The sequence below is a fragment of the Camarhynchus parvulus genome, chromosome 1 (assembly GCF_901933205.1).
Source record: "Camarhynchus parvulus chromosome 1, STF_HiC, whole genome shotgun sequence".
Classification (NCBI taxonomy): Eukaryota; Metazoa; Chordata; class Aves; order Passeriformes; family Thraupidae; genus Camarhynchus; species Camarhynchus parvulus.
Window position 1 is genome coordinate 87,895,039 of NC_044571.1, and position 19,639 is coordinate 87,914,677.

A 19,639-nucleotide genomic window follows, 5' to 3' on the forward strand; every position below is an offset into this window, starting at 1 on the left:
TCATTTCTGCCTGCAACTGATTTCTGCAGAAACCCATCTCAGCAGAGGTAGAGAAACTAAAACAGGTTAAAAATAAAAAAATGCCAAGAGCCGGTACACTTCCCCGGAAAGCCGCAGCCCGGCTACTGCGCCCGGTACCTCCGCACGCCTGAGGGGCCGCGCGCCAGCCGGCGCAGGAAGAGGCGGGAAGGCGCTCCCACTCCAGCGGCGGTCACGTGAGGGCGGGAAGCGCGTCCCGCCGTTTGAATCGCGGGGGCCGCCGGGAGACGTGGGGACGCGCGCGGCTCCTTCCCGCCCTTTCCGCCCGCCCGTAGCCAGGCGGCGGCCGCGGCCCGCGGGGTCCCGCCGGTTCCCGCCGGTTCCTCCCGAGCCAGGAGTCGGGAGGGGGCACGGGTGGCTCCTTGCCGCGGCGCTCGGCCCTGGTGTCCCCGCTCCTCCCAGGATGCTGGCGGCGTGCGGCATGCAGCGGTGCCACCAGGAAGCGCTCAAGAAGAACCGGGTGATGCTGGCCAAGCAGCTGGTGTTGAATGTGCTGGTGGAGCACATGGTGGAGAAAGATATCATCACCACGGAGATGGTGGAAATGATACAGGTACGCGGGGTGTCGCCTGCGCCGCGAGCTTTGTGTCTGGCTGAGCTCGGTGTCGCTCCTTGCAGCGGCAGCATGGAAAAAACTCACCCGTTACCTGCACGTTGCCGTGGGATTGCACTCCGAGGACCTGCAGCGTGCAGGAGAGCTGTAAGGTGCTTTTGTAGAAAGGCAAAGTGCATTTCCTCTTGAGATTTCCCTGTGTTCTGGTGTGCAGTTGCAGCAGGCTGCACTTAGTGCATCGGGTGGTAGCTGCCAGTCCTTTATTGTAGTTTTGTGCTTATCTTTTTCCTTCCACATAATATGTGCTTCCAGAATAATACTGTGAAAATAAGTAGATGAATATGTTATATACCGGTTTGTTGTGGCACCTTCCACATAAAGAATTGGTGCTTCCCACATGTTTTTGTGAATTGCGTGAATTGCGTTGCGAGGCTCAAGGCTCACTGTCAAATAAACAAATGCTCTTTGTTTGTAGGCTTGTGTTACTTTCCCTGTGCAGTGGGTACTGTGGAGAGAAGTCATTGGAAATAGCTTGGAATTTCTGCCAGAGGGATGGTAATGCGCAGAACACTGTGCAGGATGAGCTGCAGGTCTTCAGAGAAAGCAGGCTGGAAAGGAAGTGGTTGACACTGCACAACAAGTGTGTGTCAGGGCTCAAGTAAGGAATCTGAGGGGTTTTTTAGTCCCCTAGCAAAGTTCATGGTCCCATAATAAAGAATGGATACTGAAAAATAGGGTTATGAACTATTTTCTGGGTATGAGTGTAGACAATGTAAACCTGAAGCTGATAAGGTTTTGATAGCAGTGAAAAGATAACTTCCTGATTAATTTTGAGTCATTGTCAACGATAATGTGAATCACCTTGCAGTGTCAAAGAAAATATTAGATGCCTCATGGGGCCTGTCAAGGATATCAGTGCTGAATTGTGGGAGCTCCAGGCAGTCTCACCTGAAATAGCTCCAATCCCTAGTGGAAGAGAACAAAGATACCATGAAACAGTGCAAGCCAGAGAGTGAATCAAGGACTTCTCCAGGTTTGAGCTGGAGTAGCTAATTTCTTCATAGTAGCTGGTATGGGGCTGTGTTTGGGATTTGTGCTGGAAACAGTGTTGTTAATGTCGAGGTGTTTTAGTTATTGTTGGGCAGTGCTGACCCAGAGCCAAGGCCTTCTCACCCCACCCCACCAGCGGTGCTGGAGGTGGGCAGGACACTGGGAGGGGCCACATCTGAGACAAGTGACCCCAGGGATATCCCACTCTGTTTGGTGTCATGGTCAGCATGTAAAGGTAGGGGAAGAAGAAGGAAGGGGAAACTCTTGACTTACAGAGCATGGTACTAATGATGCCACGGTCTTGGGTTTAATCCCTGTATGGGCCACTCACTTAGAAATTGGACTCAATGGTACTCAGGTGAATCCCTTCCCACTCAGAATATTCTGTGAGTCTAAGCCACCACTGTGAGTGATGCAGCCCTGCTGTCCTTGGAATGGCTGAGCTCCTGCCTGCCAACAGGAATTAGTGGATGAATTCTTCGTTTTGCTTTGTGCACGTGGCTTTTGCTTAACCTATTAAACCATCTTTATCTGAACTATTCTCACTTTTATTCTTTGGATTCTCCCCACCATTCCACCTGGGGAGGAGGTAACTGAGTGTCTGATGCTTAGCAGCCCACAGGGGTTAAGCAACAGCATTGCTCAAGTGTGAATGGTGAGTAGGGGTGGGCTTTTGATGGCCTACACTTTGTCACCTAAGGGGGAGCAGGGAAGAAAAGGAAGAAGATCCTCTCAAAGATAAGGTAATGATAGAGAAAGTACTCTTTTTGGCAAGGTGCTGTTGTAGGTTAAAAGTATTAAACTGAGACAGAAGAGAAGAAGCCTAAAGGAATCTTCCCTTCCAGATGTAATTGAGTAAAAGGGAATGCAACAATACTTAGTAATGGATTATCAGTAGGGAGAAAGGTGTTATGATGGATAAGTCAGGTAAAGATTAATAGCTTAGTGGAAAAATTATGCCTAATACAATAAGCACACCTAACTAAGTGCTTAAATGTGTATAAATAGCAGTAGCAGCCTGAGCAAGAGAGCAGAATGACTTGAACTACTGTTGCAGGGCATTGATCTGGAAATTGCAACAAAAATAGAAATACGGCAGAGGTAGAAGGAAAGCTGGATCTGCAGAATATGCATTGTACTAGAAGGATAAAAATGAAGGAAATGTTTACTGAACACTCCTAGACATAACAGTGCTATGGAGAAAGAGTAAAGTGCATTAAAAAAAAATAATCACTGGAGTGGAAAACCTTTTGTCTTGCCTTTGATCTTCCTGTAGTAGGTCTGTGAATTTTTAATATTCTTCCTGTCTCTGGCAAATGTGAGCACAGGTCTTAGAAGTGCTGTTAAGTAGCCTGTTATTGTAAATGTATTGTGATGCTGATCTCCCTGTACCTTAATGGAAACAGGAGGAGCCAAATGCCATTGTCTGATGGAAGAGAATGGATGCTCCTGGATATTATAACTGACTGGTTCTATATATATCCTCCTGCACCCCCAATAAGTCAGGAAATCAAGATCTGGATAAATAGTTATGATAAATAGTTATATTCTAAATAATCTTTTCTTAAAAAGACAACAGTTACACTGGTCCTGCTGGCTTGATTTAAGCTAAACAAAAGAAGAAAATGGAAAATTTTCTGGAAATAGAAAATTCTGGAAATAGAGCATTTAAATAAATTTCTGTAATCTAAGGAAAGTGAAGTAAATCACGAAGCTCAGGGAGAGGAACTAGGACGTTTTTTCCAAGTATGAGGTGTAAAACCAGTACTGAAACTTTACCACAAGTAAGAAAAAGATGGGAGGGGGACTGTGTTCCAGAAAGAGCCACTGAAGGCAAAGGTGGTTGAACTGGATGAGGAGCTCACAAGGAATATGAAGAGTAAGTAGAGAGTTTATAGGTGTACGGCATTGGAGAAGAATCAGCAAATAGAAGCTGCTTCCTTTGATGTCTGAAATGTGGGGAGATAGTAGGATACTAAACCATGTGAAGTTTTTTTCCACAGTATACATTTTCAATAAATTGTAAAGAAAAAAAAAAGTGTTTACTTTGTAGTGAAAAAACCAGCTGTTTTTAAGGCAAGCTCCAACAGCTACTTGCATAAATGCTTGTTGGAGCATCAGATGTTCTTCCAGAGCTCTGAGACGGACTTTTAAAATTGCAGATATAGTAGCAAGAGCTTTCTTGCTTTTTAAACAAGTTGAGTACTCTGTACTCTAATCAAAGACTGAGATGGTATATATAAAAAGATTTAAATACTCTGTTGATCACTAGACAGTAATGAAGAGATCATTGGTTTTGACAAGTGACATAAATTTCATTAGGATGTTTGTCAATTTTATATGCTTTTTCTGTGGATTCTGCAGGTGTATAATAAGACTAATATGGAATTTTGACAGGACTTCAGAATTTATTTACAATTAGTTTCTGTTATGCAGATTATCAAACCCATGTGTGAGGAGAAAGAAATAAATTAGGGATGTATTGGGAAATAAAATGAAAGAAGTGTCTTATTAACCTCTAAATGTTTGCTGAACATTATTTAGCATAACCTAAATGTGATGTTGAAGATGAAATCATATCAGGAAGCACAGCCCTTTGAGTGTTTAACGAAGCATTAAGGAAGAAGTCTGCCAAAAGCTGACTGCTGTGCGTATAAAGTGCAGAATATGAACATTCTGGAAATTCTTTTATTTTCAGTAAAATAATGTTCTGGTTCTTGAGGTCAGCTTGTATTTTAACTATCATTTATGGCTTAGAGTCACAGACTGTGAAAAAGATGAATGACCTTTAGCTTGTCCCAAACAGCTGCAGAGAGGAAGAAAAATTCATTAGATACATAAAAAAAAAACAAGTCTCAACCTACTTTACTAGTTACAATAAAATTCAGTGAGCTTACAGCAAGATACAAATATATGGAGGTGGTTATTTTCTATGACTAATGGAGCAGTGTTACCAGGAGAATGGAACCTTCATACTTCTGGGAAGGCACAAGTAAGACATTATTGCTGGCAATTTTAGTCAATAGTACTCTGAAAATTCAGGATCCTGTGGGAATAGGAAAAGGTACATGTACTGCTAAGGGAAAGAGGCCATTTATGGAAGAAAGTTTGTTTCCTGTAGCAAATCAAGACCAATTTATAGAAAGGAGTTTGATAAATAAGGGAAAGGACAGAACACTGAAGTCAGGAAACAGTTGATAAAAATAAATGCTCTTAGTCATGAATGAATATAGGTCTGAAACTCCAAATAGGTTCATAAACATTGGATCAACAAAATTTTGCAATATCCTCCCAAACAATGTGTTAGGGCAAAAACCAAACTATAGTTGACACTGAGCTTGATAATTATGAATGAAACCAGATTATGTGATATCTTTTGTAGCAAAAGATTTCCATATTTACCTCAAGGCTTCTTTCTTTTTTTTTTTTTTTTTTAATTTTCCTGTGATTGCTGTATTGTTAAGCTTTAATTATGTGTAACTCATCAGCTATTCCAATCACCCACCAAAAGGAGAGATCTTGGATCTAAGTGATAATTAAAACAATATAGGATTAATTCCAAATAAATAGAATTTATTTCTGTTATCTACTATTTTGGTACGTGATTTTTGGTGTGGTTTAGATTTCACAGGGAAGGGTATTGTTGTATAAATTATACGTTTTGTTGGGAAATACCTGTTAATATTCTAACAATTAGAACTTCTTGATACTGCTTCATTTTTTGATGGTTACTTTTTCACATATACTAGTGTATATTGCTTCATTGGTCTAAGTATTCATCTGTACATAGGAAATGCCATTCTGGAACTGAATGCATATAGTAAGTGTTTTACTTAATGTTTTCTGGAGGATTTGACTATCTGTGTGAGACCATAAACTATTGGATTGTAGTGGGAGCATGTTTTTGACTTTGTGTATTCAGTGAGAAGAAGCAGATACTATTCCAGCAGTAACTGGAAGTAAAATTTTAGAGAGAATATGGTGTATTAGTGTGTGTGGTCATGTATGAATTGCTGGCTTGTTGTGTTGTCATATATTCTTAAGCAAATAGGAACAGAGGAGTGTGAATGAAATCAACTGGGAAGAGTGTAATAATGGTTCTAGCACAGCTAAGCATAGTGGTGAAATGTTATTCTGAAATAAAAAAAAGTTGTTCTGATGATTCATTGGAAGTTAATTATGTCAGATGTTACTTGAGTATGGATTTTGATTTTTTTTTTCTTTTCCTCTGGGTTCAGGCCAAGTCTGGGAGCTTCGACCGAAATGTGGAATTCCTCAATTTGCTGCCCAAGAGAGGCCCTAATGCCTTCTCAGCCTTCTGTGAAGCTCTGCGAGAAACCCAGCAGCAGCACCTGGAGGCAATGATCCTGAAGACAATGTCCAACCTGAGCCATGAGATTGCAAGGGTACAGCAGTTTTTAAAAAATAGGATGTATGGCTTGCATTTCAGGTTGGGTTTTGGGCACAAAAGGAGCTTTATCAAATGGGAAAAACTCAGTTGTTTACAGAGGATAGAATGGTTTTGTTGTAAGTTGAAATTTGTAGTAGCCTTAGCAAAAACAGAGAGGAAGAAACTTGGGAAGAAGAGAATTTTCATAAAGAATCACAAGATGGTGGAGGTTGGAAAGGGCCCCTGGCAGTCATCTCTTCCAACTTCCCTGCTCAAGTACTACCTTCAGTAGGCTTCCAGAGTCACATCCAGGCAGTTTCTGAATATCTGCAAGGATGGAGACTGCAGCCTCTCTGGGCAGCCTCCTCCAGTGCTCAGGCACCTCCCAATAAAAAAAGCATTTCCTGATGTTTAAGAGGGAGTCTCCTGTGTTTCAATTTGTGCCCATGGCTTCTGGGTCTGTCACTGGGCACCACTGGAAAGAACCTGGCTCTGTCCTCTTTGGACTCCCCTTTTAGGTATTCATACATATTGATAAGTTCCCCTTGAGGGGGGATGAGGGATCACCTCCCTTCATCTCTTCTGCTGGCATCACTCCTCCTGATGCAGCCCAGGGTACCAGCTGCCTTTGTGCCAAGGGTGCACTGCTGGCTCCTCTTTGGCTTGGCAGCACCCAAGTCCTTTTCTGCCAAGCTGCTTCCCAGCTGGGTGGCCCCCAGGATATATTTGTGCCCCAGGCACAGGACCTTGCACTTCTTTTTGTTGAACTGTATGAGGCTCCTGCACTGTTCTTACATCCAACAAGTTCTTAATGGATGTGTAATCAATAATCCAAAAATTGAAAGGGAGGTATTTTTTCTCTGAACTACATATTTTACACAAAGGAAGGGAGATCAAATATTTGTGCACAAGTGCTCCCTTATTAAAATGTAAAATTTATCAGACTACCCTTTTAATTTTTTGTTTTCAATTTTTCTTTACTATACAAACAACGAAATCTTGACAGCAAACAAAAATAGAGGAATCACCAGACAATTCAAGTTCTTGTTAAAACCAAGAAAACGAAGATGACCCCAGTGTAAAGATTCTAAACTGAAGATTTGGATAGAAGTGCAGATGATCAAAGGAGGGGAGGAGTCTTGCATTGAGAGAAAGTGCTGCTGCTGTCCTGACATGATGTTTCTTTTGGAAGTGACCATAATATTATATTTCAGTCATTTTTATGGGTGTATATAAATGCATGTATCCTTTCTTTCATGATACCTCCAGCTTTGTACTGTAGAGGAAAAAAAAAAGCTATTTTGTGCTACTCTTTTTCATGGATTTATTGATGTCTTGTAGCTTGAACACTGTCATGAGTCAGATCTTCCATACCCTGCCAGTGAGTCCTGTAATTCAAAGAGACCCCGTTGGCCTGGTGAGTTGCACATGATTTGCTACCTGGTTGGCTCCTGCCAATTTCTTGATACTGTCCTAATTTGATTGTAGAAATAAGCTTGCCACCACTTTGCTCATCCCAGGAATGCAAACTTGACAGTAAACTGACTATATTATGATCAAAGAGGGTGCTTTATAGCATATGGGAAGAGACAACCAGTACGTGATTCTTGTTAGCTTCATTTATTCTTATGGGGCGCTTTGTTGCTTAAAACAGTACCTGTCAGTAAAATTCTAGTTTTAGCGAAGATTTTCTTTAAGACCTGTGATAGAATTTCATTGAGCTAGCACTCTGATAAGATACTGACTTCAGGCAGTATTTCTTAACAAAAACTTCCTTCTTAAAAATTAGTTTAAGGCCTTATATGTGTTATCTGGGTCTAACTTGCTTTTCTTTAGCTTCTGTCGAGTGCAGGAAATCAGCTTCTCCTTAACATGCATTTCCAGCTTAGGCTAGGGATCTGGTCTAATAAACATTGGTTGGAATGAATCTCCTTGCTAGTTTTTATGTTGCTTCTGGTAATGCCTGGAGTACTTTTCCCCTAACCCCAGGTTTACCTTTCTGCTGGTTACTAGGAGCTCTGTCTGGTGTTAAAGAACAAGCGTCTAATCTTTGGAAACTTTTTATTTATGTGCAAGGGTTTTAGGTTGGGTTGTTTTGATTTTTTTAGAGCATATGTTCCTCCAACCAGGAGAGCCATGCCTCAAAAGGCTGAAAGAGGATTTCAGAAGAGCTCGTGAATGTCATTAGCTCAGTTTCTTCGGTACAGAGGAGTGAGTGTTTGTCTGCAAATGGCAAATAGTTGATTATCATTCCCCTCATCTGCTGTTATCCAGAGGAAAGTGTTCAGAGGCAGATTAAAAAAAGAAAAGGGCTTTGCACTTTATGAAAGTTAAAATTGTCTCGTTTGATCACTTATGCATATGTTCAGCATGGGAGGCCTTTTATGACAGGAAAGAACTATTCTGTTTGAAATTTTCTAGCAACATTTCGTCAGCCAGACTCTGAAAGTAAGAACATACTGTGCAAAACAGCAGAAACCACAAAGATCTTAAATTAGATGAGAATTCTGTTTTCATACTCTGTAGACTAGGCATTAGATAAGACTAACCCACATACAAGCAAAAATAAAAGCTGTCAGTTAAAATAAATAAAACAAGTATACTGTTACAGTACTTTTTTTTCTCTTCTGTGTTTCATTTTGTGTCAGTAGGCCCTGATCAAACAACATTTTTGGAGGTGTGAAATATGCATAAATGAATATAGTTCAGAATTTGCAAGTTACTACCTTGATGCAGAGGCTTCCTGTCTGAAATTTTTAATTTTTATTAATATATTTGGCTTTGCACAGAACCAATAGAGCATTCCTTTGATAATGGAGATGGTCCCTCAATTCCTCCAGTGAAGTATTGCACTCCTGAATTTTATCACAATCATCAGCACTTGGTAAGTTGTTGGCAGAGAAAGTCTTTAAGATGTGAGATGTTTGGATCTATCAGCTGAACATGTGCCACTTAAAATTGAGTTGAAATGCTTCACTGGGATGCAGATCAGGGTTGTGCTATTTGTGTAACTGAAAGGTGTTACCAGTCGTGCTCCATTTGATGTGGTTCTCATTTACAAGTGTCAAGGGATCCTGAAAAGTTCTGTAACTCAAAACAAATCTCTGCCTCTGTTTTTTTGATCATGGTGGAATGACTTCTCTACTGTTGCTCTCTGTGAGCTCTCAGTATTATTGCCTTAAGTTTATTTTTCTGTGTCCTCATTTTCTGTAAGATGACAAACCCTCTAAATGACTGTAAAATAGTAGAAACTGTGTTTTCAGCTAGTAAGATGGCTGTTTTAATTGTCAGCTGTACCCAGTAGAATCCTTAGGCTTAAGAACCAGATCAGGATTATGTACTAGAATTCTACCTGTGGATAGAACCATTTGAATTTCTAATCTTCTGCTGCAGTGTTTGAAGTCATATATATAAACTAATTCCTTTTAGTTGATTCTGTCTGTAAATAGATTGGTGGGATGGGCTTAAGGAAAAATTACTTTATGTTGTGGGATAAACACTTCCTTAGGGTTATACAATGTCACAGGCTCTATGTGTAAGGAAACAGAGGTTTTGTTTGTGTGTTGGTTTTTGTTTGGGTTGGATTTGGGTTTTTTGGAACTGTCTGTGGGGGTGACTTGATTAATAAGCAGTGCCAGTGTGAGCTTGACTAGGCTCCTTTTACATCTGTGCCTGGATACACCTTATTTGATATTCTCCTTTGGTATTAAATTTTACTTCCAATTTGCAGGAGTGTTAGTAAGTGAATTACTATTGATTTGTTGTTGTTGGAATGATAGGGACAGAGAGGGAACTTCTCTGTCTGAAGGCACCCCTCTTAAATTAGTTTGTTTCCTGTAACCTCTTTTGCCAGTTGCAGTTTTGAAGATCAAGGACTGAGAGTTCCTTGCTGTTACAATGACACTCATTGCTATTTTACATCTCTGCTCCCAACAGCAATTAAGAAACTGTAGCGAAATTTTGCATAGTGTTGTCCTTTGTTGGGACTGACACAAATATATGGGGCCCTGCTGGGGTGAGGAAAGGGGAAAAAGTTAGCAATATCTAATTCACAGTTTGAAATGGATAAGCTGTGTTTCTTTTGAAATGAGGAATAAGGCAAGGCAGTCTAACTTATTAATAATAGTGTTGTAGCATTGTCACTTGTGGAGGCTGGCAAGCACAGGCATATCAAGTTAGTGTGGAATGATTGCTGTTCTATTCTAACACACCATTATTTCCTTGTGTAGTCTAAATTTACCCATTTTTAATCTTCCTTGCAGGCATACAAGCTGACATCAGAGCCGCGAGGCTTAGCGCTGATCCTCAGCAATGTCCGCTTCAGCAGCGAGAAGGACCTGGAATATCGCGCCGGGGGAGACGTGGACTGCGCTTCCCTGGAGATGCTCTTCAGGCATCTCGGCTATCGAGTCACTGTGTGTCATGATCAAACTGCACAGGTAAGGGGGTGATCCCAGTACTTCACAACTGGTGTGCGTGAGAGTTTGTGTCATAGTTGTCTCAAGAGATTCTCTCTGGTACGTAGCTGAGCTCTGAAGATATGAATTATCACTTAAGAACAGAAAATGAGGCTGAACATAATTATATCTGCCCTCATACTGATCCACATGAGAAAGCTTGGAAGGCTGAGCTCTTCCAGTGGATAGTAGTATCACAAAGGACTAGAAGAGGTACTATTGTAGTCTGACCCTAGTCCAAGGGGGAAGACTTTTGAGACTACTCCTGGCATATGTGTTAAAAGCACAAATGAACAAAATCTCCAGTTTACTCTAGATAGACTTTCCTAGTGTTCTACTCTCCTAGAAGTTAAACTTAGCAAATATTTGATGTAGTCTTTGCTGTTGTGATGTTTTCATGTCCTTTCACTGGTGAAGTCAGTTGGCATCCCATTCATCAGTCTATCTGTGCAGTTCAGTTCCACTCTTTCAGTCTTCACTCAAAACATGTATGTGCTTCACTTAGGAAAATTGGTTCCATGATTAACTTAATCAAGCCACTCTCCCTAGGAATGCAGTTGCTGTCTTCTCCAGCATCATTTGATCTTAGTCCTTTTAAATCCCTATGAATTCAAGTGATACAGGACTTGTTAAAGAGTGTTTTATTCAAGAACAGAGCTTTTGCAACATTGATAGAAGGTATTTGCATCTGCCATGTTGTCAGAGTTCCTGAAGTTTTCCAGTTTAAATTTTGAATTGACCACTAGTGTCTGAATGCCTGAAGTCCCAGAGAATGTATCTGCTAAGTTGCTCCAACATCCCAGCCAGATTCCAGTGTCAGTGTAAAATATCACTTGTAAAATATCACTCTGCAAAATACCATTTGGTTTCCTCTGTTGGCCTAAGTGACTCCTGCTTCACAGTGTTATATTTAGGACTGAATATTGCATAAAAGAAGAAGAATATTTTGCCTTTTTTTTAATAGTACATGTCTTTTTCATGTAAATTTGAGGGTTGGGGGGGTTTTCTTTGTTACAGGGAGCACCTTTTGTATTATTCCCAGAAAATTGATTCATTTTCCCTGTGGAAGTCTGGAAAGCATTTGATTTTTTTCCCCCCTGTTCTAGGAGATGCAGAATGCATTGGAGAGATTCTCCAAGCTGCGAGATCATCGAGATGTGGATTCCTGCATTATAGCTCTGCTTTCCCATGGTGTGGAGGGTGGGGTTTATGGCAGTGATGGCAAACTACTACAGGTACGTTGCTGAGTCCTCATCTCTTGTTGTAGGTTATCTCCAGGAAAGTAACCATGTTCAAAAAGGAAAAAAAAAAAGACTGAGGATTCACATATTTTAAAATAGAAATAGAGGGAAGAAAAGGGCAAGGGGGTGAGAGGTCTGGAAAATGAAAAATGGCAAGCAGGAGAAATTATCTCTCTGTATAAATATGAGGTAGAGTTCATGAACCCAAGCAAGTATGAACCTGGGGAGAGGGTGGAGAAGGGATGTGTTGGTCACACCCTGAGTTTGCAGATAAAGGAGAGGATCACCAAGACTTGTGAGATAATAAGCAAAAGACAGGGAAGCAAGGTTGAGACTGGGTTTGGCTTACAGAAGCCTACAGTGAAAGAAATTTCCTTTCTTTCTTTCTTTCTTTCTTCTCTCAGTTGCAGGAGGCTTTCCGGCTCTTTGATAATGCAAACTGCCCAAATCTCCAGAATAAGCCCAAAATGTTCTTTATTCAGGCCTGCCGGGGAGGTGAGTGCCCAAACACTGAAAGCCATGTACTTGGCATGCCATTAAGGCTCATATTTCACACATGCACACCCTCACATTCAACTTGCTGTCAACTTTCCTCTTTGCTTCTCTCAGGTGTAAGTGGGACCCATATTCACCTCCCTCTGCCCTGCTGCTGCCACTGCATCTGTTGCTCTGTAAGTGTCTTTAGCTGTGCATGAGGTGTGTGCATTGCCTTGCAGACCCCAGAGCACCTTAGTGACATAAACTCTGTCGTATCCCACTCATACCCCGAGGCTTCCTCGTGCTGTGCCTGCAGGAGGGGGAGTGGGGCACATGATGCACAAATAGCAGCACAGCATGGAGCAGTACACTAGCACTGGAGTCTTGCTGAGGTCCTGTCTTCCTCTAGATCCTTGATGTGTTGTGTCTCTTGTGGTGGTCTCTTGAGCTGTCAGAGTTGGTTCCAATTATTTTTAGGGTCTTGGCTTTTTCCTTTACCTTAGCCTGTTTTCAGCCTCAGATGACCTTTCCTTGCACCCTTTTCCACATACTGCTGTTGAATTCTTACATGCTCTTTTCATTATTCTTATAGACTTGTTCTTCTGTGCCTTGTGTACCTTTTTTTTTTTTAATTCTGCTATTCCTTTTCCTCCCTTTTGTAACTAAACAAACACATCTGTAACTAGCTACCTTTCAGATCTGCTAATGACCAAATTTTTTTTCTCAAGTGTTTGGACTTTGTGAAATTGCAGCTGTTCCAAAGTGAAGCTCTGTCTTATAGTTTCTTCTTTTCCATTGTGATAGAGGAGTTTTCCTCGTATGTATGCTTTTCCCCCTGCTTTTCCCTTGTTTCTCACAGTTGTCTCCCTTCTTTCTCATTTTTAGCAAGTTTTACAGTTTGTCCTCTAGTCTCTACTCTTCTTTAATCCCAATGCAGGGAAAAGCCCAAAGTCTACATGAAGTATTTCAGTGATCAGAAATACTTGATCCTTTTAAGCATTTAGGAATATTGTAACATGCATGTTTACAATATGAATTGAATCTGATTGCATTCCTTATGTGAATGAACATTTAGATACTCTTGAACAAATGTGAATATGCAGACTCAGGGTTGAAATAAGTGTAATTAGCCATAATTTTCAGCTGACCTCCTTAGGTAATTATGTTTATTTGACTGTAATGTTACCATAAGGAGTCTGGTAAGACTAACAAATCATGCTTGGCCTTTGTACTCCCAAACAAGTTGCTGTTAAGGAAGAGTGGTAAAGCTTGCTGTGCACAATGCTTTAGAACTAGGATATTGCAGTAGACAAAGGATTAAGGTACTTGAAAAACTGGAAGGAAAAACTCAATTTAATAAAAAAACAGCAAAGGGGACAAACCCCTGCCTTGTCTAACCTCTTTTAAACCTTGATTAATAGCTGGAGGGGAAAGCCAGTTACAAAGTAATTGAATTGTCAACAAAGATGTGTACCCTTTAGACAGCATTGAAAGGACTGTATAAATAGTATTGTCAATTTTGAAATAGTAGTCAATCTATCTGTGCCATGCAAGTTAGCTGGAACTAGTTGAAACAAGGTGAGAAATACATAAGTTATTCTTCCTCTCTAACCTTACATTGTAGGCCTACTCTGTCTTCTGTTAGTGACATATTTTTTAAATGTAGCTAAAGAAATATTGGTACAGTCCTAATTCCCAATGAGCTTTTGGCAAGAGTCTACTAAAGAAGTTAAGTAGTCCACCTACAGTCATGGATCAAAAACCAGTGGCAACAGAAAACAATGGGAAGAGTTTCAGTGTGGCATAAAACGAAATTTTGAAGTTGCTTAGAATCTGCGTTTGATGTAGTCCATTCAAAAGAGTGAAAAATTATGCTAAAAGCTGGGTAGTTAGCAGTTATTTAAATTAATTGGCAGAACAGCTGCCTGGGAGCTTCAATATAATGTAAACAGACTTGATCAATCTCTGGCAGTGTTTCTATAAATTAGAGGTTAGGTATGCAAAGGGTTAGTGCTTTACACATTTTAGTTAAGTTGGTAGGAGTGGTGTTTGAAGATATGCATGAGGAAGATTTGTAATTCTTAAGCTTTAATCAAAAAAGTTTTGATTTTATACATAATGGGGTGATGACAGTGTGAATAATAGAGTTTGACAGTAAAATTACCTGAGTCTTCTGAAATAAAATACACAGTGAACAGTATACTAAATTTTTAAAAAGACAGAACTGGAAGGATTTGGAGAAGTGTGATAAAAATACATGAAAAAATGTGGTTAAAAATGAAAAAAATTTGCATTGCTACACTAAGGAGATGAGAAAGGAACTTAATGGAAGCCATAATGAAATTTTGAGCTATGGAGACTTAAATTCTAGGCTGTTTCAGACAATCACACCCCTCCCACTGCTTTTTTCTTTTTAGAGGAAAAGAACAATGTTGCTGACTTACAAACTGACCACTTTCTGAGCATTATGAGATGCCACCTGTTCCACTGCATGTTAAAGGGTTAGAAATCCAAATAGATTATTTAGGCATGAGCTAGCAATAAAAATTGAGAAACATCTTAGGAGGAAGGCCTCTGAAGTGGACATTTAAGCCTCGTAACACTAGACTCTGATTCTGCTGTTAGGAAGAAAGAGTAATAGATTCTCATCTTAGAACAAAAGAAAACAAAAAGGCAAAATTATGTGGAAAATCTGTGAAATGTAATTTTAATTTTCTTGCAACACAGCTTGACTATCAAAGTTCGCACCACTAAGCCATTAGTTGAGATTATAATGGAATCTCTGCATCATGCAGAAAACCAATTGAGAATATCTACACTTGCATAATACACACTAATGAATCCTGGAAAGAGCATTAAATGCTCTCCAGGCTTTAAACTAATCTCCATGGACTGTAGGTCTCTCTTGCTTTTGGGTTCAGATTATTTTGCATTTTTCTGCTGCAGAATTTATGCTTTTAATTGAAACAAGCAGTATTGTAATCAGGTTTTAGAACTAAGTGAAATACTTTGTCTAGGTTTTCTACATGTCCTGGGTGTAGATCTTAGCAAGTAAAATTACAGCTCTTGTTTGAGTTCTGCAGTAAATAGACAGTTAGCATTGCAAAGTGCAGTAGACATTTTTGGATATTTCCAAGGTAGGTATGAGTGGAAAATAAAATCTTCATGGGTAGGCATCAAATCCTTCCATGAATGGTGGAGAACTACCAGAAACTGCCCTGCTTTCATGGTTATCTCATGATATGTGCAGGAGGAGGTGGGAATAGAAATCAGCATGCAAACCATGTCAGGTTAAGCAGATGCAGCAGTTGTTGGTATCTACATTAGTTTGTGCAGACGAACTTTCAGATGAGTTTAGAACAGCTGAGAAAGTTTTTGCATTAACTTGAGGCTTTCTGCTTGATAGTAAGTAATTGCTGACCACAAAACAAAGTACAGGAAAGCTACATCCAGTAATTCAGGATAATTTCTTCTTCTTTTCTCCCTCTCCTTGTTTATTGCCACCACAGATGAGTTGGACCGGGGAGTGGATCAAAGAGATGGCAAAGGATGGTCAGATTCTCCAGGCTGTGAGGAAAGCGACGCGAACAAGGAAGAAAGCCTGAAGCTGCGTCTGCCCACATGCTCGGATATGATCTGTGGATATGCTTGTCTGAAAGGTAATTGTTTGGGCCCCTAATTGTTTGGGCATAAGGAGGTTTCATGTGTCTCTGTTCCCCGGAAGTCTTCATGGTAGGCACTCTCTCTCCAGGCACCGCGGCCATGCGGAACACCAAGCGCGGCTCCTGGTACGTGGAGGCTCTCACCTCAGTGTTTGCAGAGGACTCCCGACACACCCACGTGGCTGACATGCTGGTGAAGGTAAAGGGCATTTACTCTCCCACTCCCACCTGGTTTTTGAAGGGCCTTCCATTGCTTCAGAATGCTAGGATTAATCTAGTACTATTAAAGCACTTACTCTTCCCTTGTTTGTAGCAAAATTACAATTCTTTCCTTGTTCTTAGTTACTTATTTATATATAGTTCCATTGCAGTTTAACCAAGTGATGATGCTGTTTCTTTGACTCCTTCTGTTTCATTGGTGTGGTCGCATGGTGAACTTGTGAGTAGAGTTCATATTGCTTGCAAGAATTACTTTTCTTCTATAGAAATAGCTTTTCTTTAAAGGTGAGTTCATTCCCTGAACATGCCCAAAACAGCTACAAAATCAGCAATGTTCATATAAAGTAAAGTTTGAGAAAGTGGAGGAAGAGGGAGTGAAAAAAAACCAATGTGACCACAGCAACTTGAGCTGCTGTGGAAGTGCACCCTAGTTCTTTATCCTTCTTACAATTAGGGGGCTACTTAATGCATTAAACAGAAAAATCTGGGAGTGCAGAAAGAAATGACATTCTTCTTCCTTCTGTCTTTTTAATGCTTCTAGTCACTTGAATTTTTTTACTCTCACATGTAGGTGAATAGGCAAATCAAGCAACGAGAAGGTTATGCCCCAGGCACGGAATTCCACCGCTGCAAGGAAATGTCGGAATATTGCAGCACGCTCTGTCGGGACCTTTACCTGTTTCCTGGCTATCTACCAGGAAAATAACCTTGCCAGCTCTGTTTGAAGAGAGATACTGCCAAAGCTGAACTTTGATTGTGGATATCTGTTTTCACTCTTACGAGCTGTGACATCAGATGTGCAAGCAAGGAGTGCCAGTCTAATTCTTTATGTCCTTTTCTAAAATAAACTGGCAACTCTCCTTGACCCTGACTCAGTCCAGGGTTTAAAATTCTAATATCCCAATTGGGTGTGTATGTATAGAAAGTGATGGAAAGAGGATCAGCACTGGAACTGGAAAGAGGTGGGAGCATCCTTTGGAAGGAGACATAAGGACATTTATAAACAAAGGTAATGCAAAAATGGAAATGGACTACTAGTACAATTTTTAAGTTAAGCCTTTCTGAAAGGAAAATCAGTCAAAAGATGCTACTTATCTTATGCTTGTACTTCAACAATTTTTAGTACTTTCTGCATGGTTATTCATCCAGGACAGTCGACTGGTCTGCACATTAGAAAAGGGCTTCTTATGAAGGAGAATCTTCCCCCTCCCTAAAATGGAAGGTTATTGTTCTCAGTACTCAACACTTTCCATTTTGATCACTTTAAAGTCTATTTTTCTACATTCCTTCTATAGCCAAGTTGTCAAGAGAACTCTAAGGTATCCCAGATTATCAGCAAAACATGTAGAGACCCAGACAAATATGCCTGCATAAAATGCCCCAGAAATGGTTTTGAATCTAGAAATTCTAGATTAACTTCCCTTAGCCCCAAGAGTGAACAACTGCATGGAATATTCCTTTTGAGGAATTTGTTTGCCATAGTACTTACATGTCACAACAGACATTCACTCCACCAGCTTCTCAGGAATTTATAAATTGCACTGTACAACTGAAGCCCTGAAGCTCTACAGCCTTGTACATGAGGATCTTTTGTCTTTTTAATTAACAAAAATATTCAAGGCAGCTCTTTGCAGTCTGAGCATGTTGCTTGGATTATTTATCACTGCAGTTTTTTTCCCTTTTAAATGAGAGGGAAGAGTTTTATATTATTATCCTGTTCTGTGAGTTTTCTTTCTTAATCCTTGATCATTTAAAAGCATAAACTGTCACTTCTTCTGGAAATTTCTTCCACAGCCTCTTCATGCTGTAATTTGTGTCTTGCTGTGTCCAACTGCAGTTACTCCCACTTCATGTGATGTGGGAGATGGGCATTGTTCTCTTTTTGTGGTAGAGCCTAAATCCTGAGATACTGGATTACATGTGGACTGCAGATGGCTCACTTCAGTCTCAGTCTCTCCATTTTGTAGCACTTAGTTGGCATAGTTCCTGGCTTCTTTTAATGTAAGTATGGCTTTTAAGATATATTTTTCAGGATAGAATTATGAATGGGAAGCACAAAGGTAAATGGAGGGAGGCTGGAAAACTAGGCATGTGCTCTTTTTTATTATTCTGTCTGGTAAATGAAGGCTGTGTTTCCTCCAGCTGACAAAGGTGCAGCATTAATGTATATCTTGCATTTGTCCTACACACAATGTGATGAACAAAACAAGAATCATACTTGCCAATTGGTGCCTTACTCTGAAGTCTAGTACACCAGTCTAGGGGCTTGTGTACCTCCCTGGAGTATAAACACTGTCTTCCTGAGTGCTCCCTCTACAAAGTGGTGCAATATTTTACAGACAGGTTTATTGATGAAGCAGTCCATTCTGATGGATTAAATTTCTGTAGGATTGCATCAAGTTGCATTATCACTGCCACTTTTATATATCTTTTTATACACTTGTATTTTACTGCCTTGAGGTGTCCAAATAAAGAATTTTTGTTTGATTAATCTGTGCGGTGTCTTCCATTTGGAGTATTAGACCCCTGCAGAAATGGAGGTTCTGCATAAACAGAATTTTGTGTCATTTCTTGGCACAAAATGCACATCTAGCACATCCCAGGAGGGGGTTTTGAACTCTCAGGCAGAAGCCTGCTACTTACAGCTGCAACCACTATGAGCTGCTTGTAAATTTTGGTAACTCCCTGGCCAAACAAAGACTAATACATTAATAAAGAGAGATGAGGCAGAACCACCAAGTAGGAGGCTGCTGTTGTGCTTCAGCAGATAAAATACTCACCTTGGGAAAATTTTGGGGTTGGTCTTTTTGAAGGAAAAGTTGGCATCAAACTGAAGAGTTCCTGGAAAAAAGGAGCCTCAGAGGAAGAGGCTGAAAAGAAAATGAAGATACCATCCGTCAGATTCTGGAAGTGGAGGAAGGTCCAGGGGATCAGAGAGCTGCATGCGAAGGAGTCCCAGAGCATGCTTAGAGGCTTGATGCATAAGGCCCAAGGCTTGTAGCTGGGAGCAGCTGTACACAGAATTTTCTCTTCCCCCTTCGCAAATGAGCCATGATCTTACTGCTGGGTGCGCAAGCTGAGATCAAAGTAATGCACCTGTGAGAAAGTCAGTTAGTGTGAAATAAGAAGGTAGAAGCTCTGTTTTTGTAAGCTCTAAAAATAATCCCCAGCCTCTAGATCCACTAGAGGTTGCCATTTACCCTGTTTCATCCATGACACCTTGAAGAGTTCCATGATCTCTTTTTGGTGAAAGAGTACATTGGTTTATTAAAAATACAGAATTCTGATACAGGAACTCTAGTATGATATTAGCACTGGAATGACCAACATCTACCTGTGCAGAAAGTGATTCTAGCAGGCCAGAAAATGAAGTAAACAAGATGTTTGCATATTCATTGGTAAGTTTGGAGCTACTAACATAGTTTAAGGAATTACTTATAATGGCTGGGACAGCAGGGTAGTGTTACCAGGTTCACATTTTGTCTGGAAACAAGAAGAATAAGGTCGAGGGTTTTATTTGAGATGGGGAGTGAAAACAGTGAACCCAATGT

At 40.4% G+C, this 19,639-nt stretch overlaps 1 protein-coding gene across 2 annotated transcripts; it reads left to right on the forward strand.

The window, feature by feature from the left end:
• The first annotated feature begins 264 nt into the window (after positions 1-264).
• CASP2 (caspase 2) lies at positions 265-18,579 on the forward strand. 2 transcript variants are annotated; one of them, XR_004060956.1, is made up of 10 exons: positions 265-592; positions 5,881-6,048; positions 7,374-7,449; positions 8,822-8,916; positions 10,295-10,471; positions 11,596-11,724; positions 12,135-12,225; positions 12,340-12,401; positions 15,717-15,866; positions 15,959-16,068. XR_004060956.1 is itself a non-coding variant. In XM_030954248.1 (10 exons), exons 1-10 carry the CDS (start codon positions 443-445, stop codon positions 16,792-16,794), a joined length of 1,281 nt encoding a protein of 426 aa, XP_030810108.1. In that variant the 5' UTR covers positions 265-442; the 3' UTR covers positions 16,795-18,579. The 2 variants fall into 2 exon arrangements, 1 of the variants encoding a protein (XP_030810108.1); XM_030954248.1 differs by lacking the exon at positions 12,340-12,401 and adding an exon at positions 16,660-18,579.
• Positions 18,580-19,639: the final 1,060 nt, after the last annotated feature.